A 13,618-nucleotide genomic window follows, 5' to 3' on the forward strand; every position below is an offset into this window, starting at 1 on the left:
GGTCCTCAAGGGGTTAAGGTACATCTCGTGCCATACTCTGGCATCAGAACCCTATGACCAATGTATAATTGCCCTACAGACAATATAAATGAGCATTGAAAGCACATATTTTTTAGTCCAGATTACTAAAAATGCTCCTTCATGATCAAACTTTTCAAAAATTCTAATTAAAGAGGAGAAAAATCTTTACTGACAAAATGTAGTCCGCAGCTCGGTGAACTACACAATGTATTTTACGTACTAGTTTCAGGTTCTCATTCAAACCAACACGTGAGACAACAAGCTGAAAAAACGGATTGAAATTTTTTGAAATCTGCCTAAAAATGTAATTTCAGCCTAGAAGGTCAAGATTTGTCATTTCCATGTAATCAGCCAACAGTTATGTTACTGGACGCCATCTCATCATCTTATTTTTAAGGTCCAAGACGAACCTCAGTATAAGGGAAAACACATGGGGACTATGGGATTACAAATACAGTTTGCAGTCAGGGAAGATTTCCGGGAGGCCAAGGCAAACACCCGGTCAAGGGCAGGGAGTGATAAAAGGACGAGTCCAGGGAGACTGATGCTGTTGATTCCCATACAAATATACTTGTCACACAGTTCATTGAGCAGATCAAGAAAGTTATTCTTCAGGATACCAACTGTTCCAAAAAAGTATCTTTTCTTGATTTTATAAAAAGGGATTAAAAACTCAAGCAGCTGATGTATATATGTGATTAAAAAATATATATATAATAAATACCATACTTCTTTTCTCCTCTGATTCTTCCAGCGCTGAACTCCAGTCCTCCCTGCTGCTGTTTGTTTTCCTGGCAGCAGTGGTGACGTCCCGAGAACTGCTTAGGCCAGTGATTGGCTGCAGTGGTGACCTGTGTGCACGGTACGTCACCACTGCAGTCAGGAAGATGAAGTCAGTGGCAGTGGGGACCGCAGCGAAGTGCTGGAATCAGTGTGGAGAAAAGTACCGAGTACTGACTCTTGTTATTTTACCAACAAGGGCTCGGACAACCTCTTTAACCCTTTCTACCCCAGGCCAGTTTTCACCTTCCTGCCCAGACAGTTTTTGCAAATCTGGCATGTGTCACTTTATGTGGTAATAACTTTGGAACACTTTTACATTCTGAGACTGTTTTCTCATGACACATTGACAGTGTCATGAGAAAACGGATCTCACAAACGGAAAGCCAAAACACCAGTGTGAAAGTAGCCTAAGACATGCCTGTGCAGAGCAATTTGGTAGTGGTAGGTACAAAATAGACTATGGAGAGATTTAAAAAATTGCTGGACACACAAATCTATGTAAACCAGTATCCTCCTTCTACTCAGTACTCATGTCCAAATTGGCTTCTCCGCTGACCGAAGCATTGGCAAAGTGGCAGAAGGATATCCCTAGACTAGAAGCCAGGCATGAAAGAGAGCTCACGTATAACTGGAGGAGTACAGTCGTAAGTGCTAGGGATCAGTTGATACAGGTGAAGTGGTTGCACAGAGTCTATTTGACTCCAGTCAGGCTGGAACGAATGCGTCAACTTAATAGTTCTGTATGTTCTAGATGTAATAGAGCGAATGGCACTCTAATGCATCTGGGAATGTCCGAAAATTGCGGAATTCTGGTCAGCAATTCATTCGTTTTTGAACTTGAAACTGGGATTGCTGGCGGTATGCTCCCCTGAAAATAGCCTGTTAGGACTGGATTGGATGCAACTTATAGATGAAGTCTTACCAATGTATAAAATGACATATTTGACTAGAAATAATAGGGATTGTGGTTGACTGCAAGAACATAATTATTATGAAGCAACGACGAAAAGGCAGCCCTCGCAGGAATCACACTGCCAGACTTTTATGGCATCTGTTTAATGTACCAAACCGTTGCCAACTTGTTCCACTGGTTTGTGTGAATCTGGTTCTTTGAACTGTTCTAAATGTTTATTTCTTAAAATGACAAATATAAATAAATAAATAAATAAAAAAAGACTGCCGCTGCTCCAAAGGTACTTGCCCCCCCCCCCCCACCTCTACTTCCTACCCCTGGCTCGACACAGCTGTAAAATGCAGCTCAGCCAATCACTTGCCGAAGTGGGTCATCGCTGCAGCCAATCACTTGCAGAGGCGGGTCATCGCAGAATGGCAGTGTCGAAGAATGGACAAGGTGGATCTAAGCGTTTTGTTTTTTTTAAACCATTTTCTGTCCATGTGAAGACTATTTTTGCACCAGAATAACCCTTTAACATATAGAGAAGACATACAAAAACATACAAGCAATACCTTAATCTGCTGCCTCCTTAACATCGCGAGCTCCCTCATGTCTCGGAAAGGCTGTAACAAGTACTGATAAAACTCTGTAGTGGCCTCTACGACAGCGTTGTACGCGTCATCCTCCATCTGATACAACTCCAGCAGATCCACCATGTTCTCCGTGGCTTTATGCTTTTCCAACAGCTGCAAAAAGAAAGGACAGAATATAAACCTCCATATATCGTCTCCCACTGCAGCAGCGAGTTTCTATGGCATTGCTTTATAATACTGGGTAAGTGCAGTATAGCCATTTATAGACAAGTATTTTAAAGAGGTACCCCAGTTACATCACTTAGGTAAGAGGACACCTATTAGATAGGCAGGGGTCTGAATGTTGCTTTGATGCAGTTTTTGAAGCCAAAGTAAGGATGGAGTCAAAAATGAGATACAGAATCATTTTTATGTATCTCTACTCCATTTATGATCCATTCCTGGCTTCAAAAACATTTGAAAGTCCCCTTAAAGGGGTTGTCTGACTCTTTAGGAGTGTGTAAGTACAAATGTTTTTTTTTGTTTTTTTTCAGGGATGATGTGCCAAAACAACATGCGGACACTGCAGCCAATCATCGATCAGGTGCCGTACTTACTTGATGCCAGTAGTAGGGCACATGACGGAGTGGTGATGCCAGTAGTACAACACGTGATTGGCTGCAGCACTCACATAAATAAAGGCCGGCAGGGACTGAAGAGCACAGTTTGTCATGAAAAGACTTTCTTTAAGCAGCAGCACAAGAGCAGTGGACAATGTAATAGTGACTAGTGAGCACTACGGAGACACTATGGCACTAGTACTCTCACGGATCGGCTTCATATGGACACTGTACACTGCTGCATATTGTGGTCTCATCTGCCTTTGGGGGGGGCCAACGATTTTTCAATATCACTTTGCCCCTCATGTCCTCCATGCGGAATAGGGTAAACCCAGAGGCCAACTAGCAGCTGCCAATAACATCACACGCCAGTGTATGGCATTACTGTACTCTGGCAGCAAAGTGGCCAACACCTTTAAAAAAAATTGTTAGGCCGTCAATATTAAAAATCTTTTTAAGTCCCCCTTCCCACTATACAAAATAGATGCACGAGAAAGTGAGAACTGTCGGCCAAATGCTATTAAATATAGGACAGTTTTTCAATAAGGGGCAGAATGGGTTACAAAAATAAAACATCACTCGCCATCACCGATGCCCTGCCACTGCTGTTCTGGTGGTTCACATCACATTTTATGTCTCCGTTTGACGTATACGTTAGGAAAAAAAAGGATACAAAAACGCAGCACACCAATTCTTGTATCCTGTACAGTCTGGTAAAAAAATTTTTTTTTAAAAAGTGTTGTTTTTTTTTTGGGGGGGGGGGGGGGGTTTACAATGGAAAAAAAAAAACACCTTTTTTATTTTTTTTACACTGGAACTCTATGGTGAAGGGATGCTCTGTATGGCATCAGTCTGGGGCATCCTTTTAATATATACGTTTTTTTTGTATACGTTAAACAGATGGGAAAGACGTGATGTGAAACCAGCCTAATTGGTGCCATGTTGAAGTGCCTTTAAATAGGTCCAGTAGTAAAAAGCCGGAAGGTAAGGCCTAAAGATCAAATCGAATGGATTGCCAGTGTGTGCCCGTCCTGTGCTGATGCCATCAGCAGAGTGGGCACTGCAGCCAGTTATTGCACGCTCTAATGAATCTGCCCAAATAGTTTGCTAGTTGCATTTTCTGTTGGCAGTTCGGCAAGTCTCTCCGGTCACACCAATGGCCATGTAGCATGGGTAGCCTGCCCTCACAGATGTGTCCCAGGTATTTCACTGTCCATTTCTACATGTCAGTATACACCTTGGGTGATCACAGTACTTTATACTCGTTCTAAACAGAGTTAGTTGTCGGGTTTCATGATATTGATGAAGTGTCCTCAGGTTCGGTTATCAATATCGGATTGGTGGTTGTCTGACTCCCGGCACTCCTGCCAATCGACTGTTTGAAGGGGCTGCAGTGCTCGCGCAAGGGCTGCGTCCTCTTCAGTGTCGTCTGCTTTGTCATTGCAGTGTAATTCCAGCTGCTGGTTCTGTTCACCTGAATAGGAGGTAATTACACGGCACACTGGTAACCAGCTGATTGGCAGTTGTGCCGTGTGTCAGACAACCACTGGTCTGATATCCAGATCCTAAGGCCTAAAGATCAAATCTAATGGGATCATTTATCAAACTGGTGTAAAGTAGAACTGGCTTAGTTGCCCATAGCACCTTTCATTTTTCACAGCTCCTTTGGAAAATGAAAGGCGGAATCTGATTGGTTGCTATGGGCAACTAAGCCAGTTCTACTTTACACCAGTTTGATAAATGATCCCATTAGATTTGATCTTTAGGCCTTAGGATCTGGATATCAGACCAGTGGTTGTCTGACACACGGCACAACTGCCAATCAGCTGGTTACCAGTGTGCCGTGTAATTACCTCCTATTCAGGTGAACAGAACCAGCAGCTGGAATTACACTGCAATGACAAAGCAGACGACACTGAAGAGGACGCAGCCCTTGCGCGAGCACTGCAGCCCCTTCAAACAGTCGATTGGCAGGAGTGCCGGGAGTCAGACAACCACCAATCCGATATTGATAACCGAACCTGAGGACACTTCATCAATATCATGAAACCCGACAGCTAACTGTTTAGAACGAGTATAAAGTACTGTGATCACCCAAGGTGTATACTGACATGTAGAAATGGACAGTGAAATACCTGGGACACATCTGTGAGGGCAGGCTACCCATGCTACATGGCCATTGGTGTGACCGGAGAGACATGCCGAACTGCCAACAGAAAATGCAACTAGCAAACTATTTGGGCAGATTCATTAGAGCGTGCAATAACTGGCTGCAGTGCCCACTCTGCTGATGGCATCAGCACAGGACGGGCACACACTGGCAATCTTTTCTAGTGCACAGGGGCCTCAGGTCCTCACACTGCAGACTCTGCTGGTCTCCAAATGTCACCACCAGTTATTGGTAAAGGTGCCCGATCAAAGAATATTTTTCAAGGGGCACACAGGGATATGCCATAAATTGTCTGATAGATGTGGGACTATGTGGAGAAGAGACCCCTAACAGCCTGGTGAGGAGACCCCCACACCCAGGTGGAGCATGGATGGAGAGGTCGCTTCCCCTGGATATGGCAGCCACTTGGTCTGTGTTCACATTAGGCTTCTGTCCCATGTGTACCGTATACACATGGCGTACAAGCTAAGCAGGTGCAGTAGCATCTGTCACCATAGGCTTCCATTGCGGAAAAAAAAGTGTCCATTTAACGTATACTTTATTGTGCTGGACTCTGGCAAAGCGTAGTGTACTATGATATAGCAGTGCTATACCAGCATGGTAAACGTGGGGCAAAAGCATAATGCGAACACAACCAGCAGCTCTCCACAGGAGCAGGTCATGCATAAGAATGCGAGGCTAGGGGTGCCCTCAAAGGGGCTGTGTCACTCCAGCAAATGGCATTTATTATGTAGAGAAAGTTAATACAAGGCACTTACTAATGTATTGTGATTGTCCATATTGCTTCCTTTGCTGGCTGGAATCAGTTTTCCATCACATTATACACTGCTCGTGTCCATAGTTACGACCACCCTGCAATCCAGCATTGGTGGCCGTGCTTCCACACTAAAGGAAAAAACGCTGGCCTATGTGAGCTCCCTCGGTCCCAGCCACCAGAGAGGCTGGTGCTTTTTTCTATTGTGTGCAAGCATGGCCACCACTGCTGGATTGTAGGATGGTCGTAACCATGGAAACGAGCTGTGTATAATGTGATGGGAAAACGAATCCAGCCATCAAAGGAAGCAATTGGGACAATCACAATACATTAGTAAGTGCCTTGTATTAACTTCTTCTACATAATAAATGCTATTTGCTGAAGTGAGACAACCCCTTTAAGGCTAGGGTTACAAGGCAATTTTAGACCCATCGGGTGCCAACACAAACTATGGTCATGTGTGAGGCCTAAGGCTTGGGCTAAAATGCATTCTTGGGCACGACAGGTGTTGCGCAGGCAAGTTTCATAGTGTAGCAGTGCCGCTATAGGAAAAATTGGGGTCGCATGTTTCATACCAACGCGAAACCAACATCGCCCAAAAACTATTTTTCCAATTCTGGGATCACGATCACATCAAACTTGTGAATCACACTGCGACTCCATCCATTTCTATTGCGGCACTACTACACTTTGAAACTTGGCAGCGCAGCACTTGTCGCCCCAAGATGGCTGTCCAGCCCCAGTCTTAGGCCTCATGCACACGAATGTAGTTTTGGCCACATCCTATACACATTTTTTTGCGGCTCACACATTCATTTCTATGGGTCCGAATCTGTGTGGCCATTCTGAAAATGACAGAACAAGTCCGAACGTTGTCCGCAGGTAGTTGTACTGATGGAAGTGAGAAAACTGCAGAACACACACAGCTGGTATCCGTATTAGGCGGTCCGCAAATGGATACGGTCAAGTGCATGAGGCCTTACACTGCGACATGCTGAATTCTGTTCTGGGAAATGTCATGGAGGCTTCTGGGTATTTCTTAATTGATTTGAGGATCACAGAAGGAAAGCATGGCTGCTCTACCTCTCAGGGGAGGGGGAGAATCGATACATTCGCATGTCTGACTGCTTCCAGATACGCCCATAGGGTCCCTACACACATGAATTTGGCTCTGGCGGGTTTTTTGGCCATCTGTAGTTTTTTTTGCACACAGTAAGGGCTCATTCAGACGGCCGTATGCTGTCCGCAAAAATACTGAATGCTATCCGTTTTTTTGCGGATCCGCAAAAAAAATGAAACATGTCCTATACTTGTCCGTGAAAATCAGGACATGGCCCCATTGAAGTCTATGGGTCCGCAAAAATACTGAATGCTATCCGTTTTTTTGCAGATCCGTTTTTTTGCGGATCCGCAAAAAAACGGATAGCATTCAGTATTTTTGCGGACAGCATACGGCCGTCTGAATGAGCCCTAAGGTACATATAAAGACTGTCATTACAAACACCAGCCCCAGTGTAAAGTAAGTCAGTGCAGAATGTGCCAAATAGAATATCTTATAAATAATACATTGATGACCTGCCCTCAGGATAAGCCGGGGGCTAGGAGCCAGACCAGCTGTTTGAAGAGACCACTGCGTGCCAGGTGAGCGCTGCAGCTTCCTCGCAGCTTACCAAGTACAGCGCCACACATTGTATATTGGCTGTGCTCGGTATCACAGCTCAGGGCCATTCACTTCAAAGCGACTGAGTTGCGCCTAGGTCAGGTGACCAATGTACAGTGACATCACTGACCTAGGAATATACAGTGAGTGCTTGGAGCCGATCTGCTGCTGCTGACCCATCCTGAGTACAGGATATTTAATTCTTGGAAAATCCCTTTAAGAGGCACAGGCCACTTAAAAAGGGGTTGTCCGGGTTCAGAGCTGAACACGGACATATCCCCATTTTCACCCCGGCAGCCCCCTGACTTGAGCATCAGAGCAGTTCATGCTCTGATGCTCTCCTTTGCCTTGCGCTAAATCGCGCAGGGCAAAGGCATTTTCTGAAGTTCCGGTGACAAACCGGGCTCTCCTTAGGGCTGCCAGGCGGAGGCTTCCGTCCAGCAGTGAGCCCGGTGACGTCACCGGCACAGCTTGGCGGGCTTTAGCGCTGCTCTAGCCTGTAAAACATGCCCATCAGAGCCGGAGATGTCACCAAACACAATGCTGGGCAGAAGCCACCGCCCGGCAGTGCGTTATTGTAAATAAAAGAGCCCGTGCCCTGAGCGATCGGAGCATGAACTGCTCGGATGCTAACATCAGGGGGGCTGCCTGGGTGAAATTATGGGTATGTTCGGGTTCAGCTCTGAACATGGACAACCCCTTTTATAAATTGACATAGCTCCAGGCAGTCCGTGTGCCAGAAGTTCAAGATCTACATCGGCTATGATCTACTGTAGATCTGAACTATCACTTATGCCAGTTTCTGGTAATAATGATATTAAAGGGGTATTCCAGTTCCATTTTTTTATATGATAGGAAATCATAAAATTTTCCAATATACATGTATTTAAAATTCTGCATGCATACCTTTCTTATATCAGGCAGCTGACCCCTATATGTAGTAGAATGGTATCGCCCATGTGCCAGTCCTGTTAATGTATCCATGGCAAACCTGAAACCTGGCATCTTCATAAGATCCTGACATCCAGTAAGCAGCAGTGTTAGGCCTCATGCACACGACCGTTGTTGTGTTCCGTTCCGCAAAATGGGGCTCCGTTGTTCCGTGATCCGTTTTTGTTTCCGTGTGTCTTCCTTTATTTTTGGAGAATCACCAGACATGCAAATGATAGAAAAAAAAACGGACGCGGAAGACAATCTTGTGTGCCTCCGTGTTTTTAGCGGTCCCATTGACTTGAATGGGTCCGCAAACCGTTTTCCGCGAAAATAATAGGACAGGTTATATTTTTTGACGGACTGGAACCACGGATCACGGACGCGGATGACAAACGGTGCATTAGCCGAGTTTTCAACGGACCCATTGAAAGTCAATGGGTCCGCAGTAAATCACGAAAAACGGCACAACGGACACGGAATAAAACAACGGTCGTGTGCATGAGGCCTTACATGACATACATGTCAGGGGTCAACATACAGGGCACATCTATGTGATAACTACATAGGATTAGTAGTGGCATAAGGATTCTACTGCAGTTCTTACAGTAACTACATTATTGTGTGTATTTACATGGCCTCCTGCCTCTAGGTGATGTTGTCATGTTATTAATAAAGTTTAGTGTTTAAACAAAAAAAAAAAACAACAGACGCTGACAGACATGTTGAGGTGCTGCTGCAGGTAGCAATACTGTATATAGCAGTGATGGCGAACCTATGGCACGGGTGCCAGAGGCGGCACTCAGAGCCCTCTCTGTGGGCACCCGCACCCTGGAGAAAGTCTATGGTGTACCAATATGCCTTAGACTTTTCCTGCCATTCATCAGTGCAGGACATGCTATGAACAGCACAGGCAGCGCACTGAATGTAGGCAGGTTATTATCGCTAAATGATAAAGTACATGGAAGATATATGATATTGGTGTTCAGGTTAAATTGCCGTGTTGACACTTTGCGATATATAAGTGGGTTTTGGGTTGCAGTTTGGGCACTCGGTCTCTAAGAGGTTCACCATCACTGGTATATAGTGTATATGTTCTGCTCTACACCATACACTACTACTCATCTGTTAGATATCCGGATTCGCATCTCATACATTGGGGGGCATACAGCTAGGATATGCCGCCAATGTCTGACAGGTGCCGGTCCCACCTCTGGGACTCGTACCTATACTTATTACAGAGCTCACCGCACAAGCGCGGCCGTCCTCCATTCATTCCTATGGGAGCGCTGAAAATAGCCAAGCCAGCTGGCTCGGCTATTTCCATAAGCCCCATAGAAGAGAATGGAGTGATGACCGCGCTTGTGCACTATGCTTTCCATTCATTTTAATGGGACTTCCGAAAATAGCCGAGCGTGTCACTCAGCTATTCTCAACTCTCCCATAGGAATAGATGGAGGGTGGTCGTGCATGTGCGGCGCGCCCTCCACCACTTGGCGGGCACTGTATAGGTGCTGGTGCCAGAGGTGGGACTCGCACCTATCAGACATTGGGGACATATCCTAGCAATGGGAATAACCTTTAATTGTAGGCCAGGTCACATGATACTTGTGAGGGTCACATGACTGATGCCACGTTTAGGCCGTTATGGGTTCCAGCAGAGAACAGGCTGCCGCAGCTCTCTGGATCGACAAGGCCGGCAGTGTGAACAGGCCGTAGTCCTATCCAGCTCTCCTATGGGTGCCTTTTTTACAGGACTAAAATGGGCCATACCATTTTTTTTCCTTTAGGGAGAGGCTACTTGGATATAATAAAGGTCAGTGAGCAAAATTTTAAATTGATGTATATTAGAAAACTGTTAAAATCCTATTCTCTACATAAAAATAGATATTTCATTAAAACCGGAATACCTCTTTAAAATCTGTTGGGCTGCAGTAGGCCCCTCCACTTTTCCTGTCACTTTTGAAAAGTTGTAAGAGGAGTGAAAAATTGCACGTTACGGAGAGTGATCATTTACCACATTTTTCCATCTTACTGAGTCTAACATCGTTCTCTTCGTGGCGTTTTTCCCCTATAGAGAAGGTGATGCCAAAATGTCTGTAAGCAACGCCAAGAGCTCCCGCACGCTGCCTTCTTGTAACAAAGCCAGAAAGATAAAAAATGTCACCTAATGCAGAGAAGAAACGCCCGTGTGTCCTGCGCTTCATACTTCCCTTAGACCTTCAGCTAACATCTGGAGCTGGTGTTTTATTGCCAAAAAACGCAAAAGTGCAGATCAACCGCGAGCCGGTCTGAAACAAATGCGGTCACCGGGAGCAGGCAGTTCTTAGAACAGCCCGATGAAGGCCCCCGGCTATGTCACAAAAGGCCGACCCTTTCCCTTCAGCATAGCCTACAGGAGCAGTGTTAAACACTGCCTGTGCTCTTCCAGTTTGACTGAGGGCACCAGCTTCAACTGTTTCATTGGGCATGTGCCAAGCTAAGTGCATGTTCGGCGCATGCCCAGTTTAACAGTTAAAGGGAACCTGTCACCAGTTTTATGGTGTCCTAACTAAGGGCAACATAAATAAGTGACTGATTCTCTTAGCACAATGCTGGGTCACTTTCTTTTATTGACCCAGTCAATCTGCCAACATCTTGTATTGAAAAGCTCCAGCTCATAATGATGAGTCCTGAATATTCATGAGCTCCTGACTCTCCCCGCCCACCTGCTGCTGAATGACTGTTTCCATATGAATCAGCAGCAGGTGGGCAGGGGAGTGGCTATAGCTCTGAATTAAAAAAACGCTGGACTCAGTGACATCACGCTGGACTCCAATCAGCTCATTAGCATGTGGCATCTTTGTGTGTATATTATGAGATAACCATCTGTCACACCAGTAAGTGAATACATCTAAGGCACTTTTTAGTAGTTAATGATTGTATATAATTAGTTAGATTATAATCAAATATCTACATGACAGGTTCCCTTTAAAGCCGATGCCCTCAGTTGAACCGGAAGAGCGGCAGGCAGTGTTTGGCGCTGCAACCCATAGGCTATGCTGAAGGGAAAGGGTGGGTGGGGGTTATCGGCCCTCTCGTGACGTAGCCAGGGGGGGGGGGGGTCTGGGCACTTGATGGAAGCGTTCCTGGGCACCTTTTGAAAGAAAATAACGCCCCTCTGGGCACCTTAATGCCTCGTTAGCATATGGATAAAAGTGGATTTTATGAAGATATAATACCAGCTCCTGTAAGGACATACTTTTGGTTTAATATCAATTCTCTAGGTGACAAATTCCCTTTAAATCTCAGGAAAAAAAAAAAAAAATTAAAAAAAACAACACTCTTAAAAACCACACTCTTAAAAACCACACTACGGCACTACATAGTGCAGATTTATGTACATTTTATGCGGTTCTGCTATGGATGTCAAAGACTTTCTGCATACAAATCTGAACCATGCGCAGGTAGCCTCATAGGGGCTGTCACTTCAGCAGATGGCATTGATCATGTAGAGAAAGTGAACACAAGGCACTTACTAATGTATTGTGATTGTCCATATTGTCTCCTTTGCTGGCTGGATTCATTTTCCATCACATCATACACTGCTTGTTTCCATGGTTACGACCACCCTGCAATCCATCAATGGTGGTCGTGCTTGTACACTATAGAAAAAGCACCAGCCTATGTGCGCTCTCACAGTGCCGGTTCCTATAAAGTGAAGCACGGCCACCGGTGATGGACAATCACAATACATTAGTAAGTGGCTTGTATCACATGAAGTAAGGGGATCCGATCACTGTGACCAGTGATTGGCTGCAGAGCAGTGGAGCGGGGAGCCAAGGCAAGAAGCAAGTAAATGAGCTTCACTTTATGGGGGGTTGGGGGCAGCAGATCCCTGTTCACACCTGCAGTCTGGAGGTGTACCCGAGCGCCCCCGTACCTCGTGCAGCCCCCGCCGGGCCCGCTGCAGCGCCTCCTCGTAGCCCTTGTGCCGCAGCTCGCTCAGGCTCTCGTAGTACTCCTCCGGGTCGTCGCTCTCCGTGAACAGCACCTGGGACAGGATCTTCCAGCCGCAGGTGTCCAGGCCGTGGCCCAGGTACTGCTGCAGGCGGCTGCTCAGCTCCTCCACCTGCTCCTCGCTCAGCTCCGGGGCCCCGAACAGCACGGACCACATGCCGGACTGCTCCTCGGGGAAGGCGGGCAGACAGCGCTCCAGCTCGGCGCTGACGGAGCACAGCTGCTGGTGCACGGCCCGCAGGTCCTGGAAGGAGAAGAGGCCGGCCCAGCTGCAGTCCTCGTCCTGCTGCTCAGCCTCCCGAGCGGGGCTGCCGGACGGCGTCGTGTCCCTCCTCACGGGGCTGCCCTCCGGCTCTTCCCTCCGGGAGGGGCTCCGGCTGCCCCCCTTGTCGGCGCTCCGCTGGCGCTGCGCGGTCCGGTTGTGACAGGTGATGGCGAACTTGCCTTCCACTTCATTCCAGGCCACTATGAACACGAACTTGTGCCGTTCCTTCTCCTCGAAGACATTGGGCCGCACGGCCACCCAGTCCGACTCCAGCGTGTCCTCCAGAGAGAACGACATGTCGCCGGGGCCCCCTCACAGCCTCATCCGCTGCGGACTAGCTGTATACGTGCGCGGCTCCGGCGGCGGATGGATTCCTGCGAGTGGCGCTGCGCCCGGTGTCTGCGGCCGGATCTCTCTACACTTGTGCCCCTATTGTTGTTGTTGTCATCAGCGGCCGCGCTGCTCGGCGGTCATGGGCGCCTCGTTAACCGTCACCGGGCACCGGCCCCGTTCTCCTTCCGTTGTTGCCCGTCTTATCTCCAGCATGACCCCCTCGGCTTCCACCCGCATCACGTAGTCTCCTCTACCGCCGACCGGACTCCTCGCCACCGCTGCTGCCTCCTCCTCTCTCCCCTCAGCAGCGACCTCCCCTTCTCAGGACGATGGAGACAACAAAGCTGTCAGGCCGGTGCTGACGTCACGACCTGTGAGAAGGAACGTAAACATGCGCACGTGTCCCGTGCTCTGCCGCGCATGCTCCGTCTGGTCATATGATTGAAGTAGAGCTCCTCCCACTCTTTAGTGCTGCTGGACCTGGTGGTCTGTGTGTTTGTGTAGTCAGACAATAGGGCTGGCTGTACATTGAGAGCAGATGCCCCATGATGATGACTGCTGTGTGGGCAGCTATGGACAACCCCTTGTGAAAGAGATCAGAGAAATTGCGGGAGAT

General features: G+C 47.2%; 1 protein-coding gene across 1 annotated transcript in view; it reads right to left on the reverse strand.

Annotated features, from left to right (window-relative positions):
• Positions 1 to 13,393, reverse strand: part of JMY (junction mediating and regulatory protein, p53 cofactor) — a 91,995-nt gene extending 78,602 nt beyond the window's left edge. Inside the window, exons 1-2 of the mRNA XM_040421385.1 lie at positions 12,328 to 13,393; positions 2,272 to 2,445 (exon numbers count right to left, since the gene is read on the reverse strand). Coding sequence (XP_040277319.1) covers positions 2,272 to 2,445; positions 12,328 to 12,966 — 813 coding nt within the window. The 5' untranslated portion in view covers positions 12,967 to 13,393. The remainder of the gene's footprint in view (positions 1 to 2,271; positions 2,446 to 12,327) is intronic.
• Positions 13,394 to 13,618: the final 225 nt, after the last annotated feature.

The sequence above is a fragment of the Bufo bufo genome, chromosome 2 (genome assembly GCF_905171765.1).
Source record: "Bufo bufo chromosome 2, aBufBuf1.1, whole genome shotgun sequence".
In the NCBI taxonomy this organism is placed as follows: Eukaryota; Metazoa; Chordata; class Amphibia; order Anura; family Bufonidae; genus Bufo; species Bufo bufo.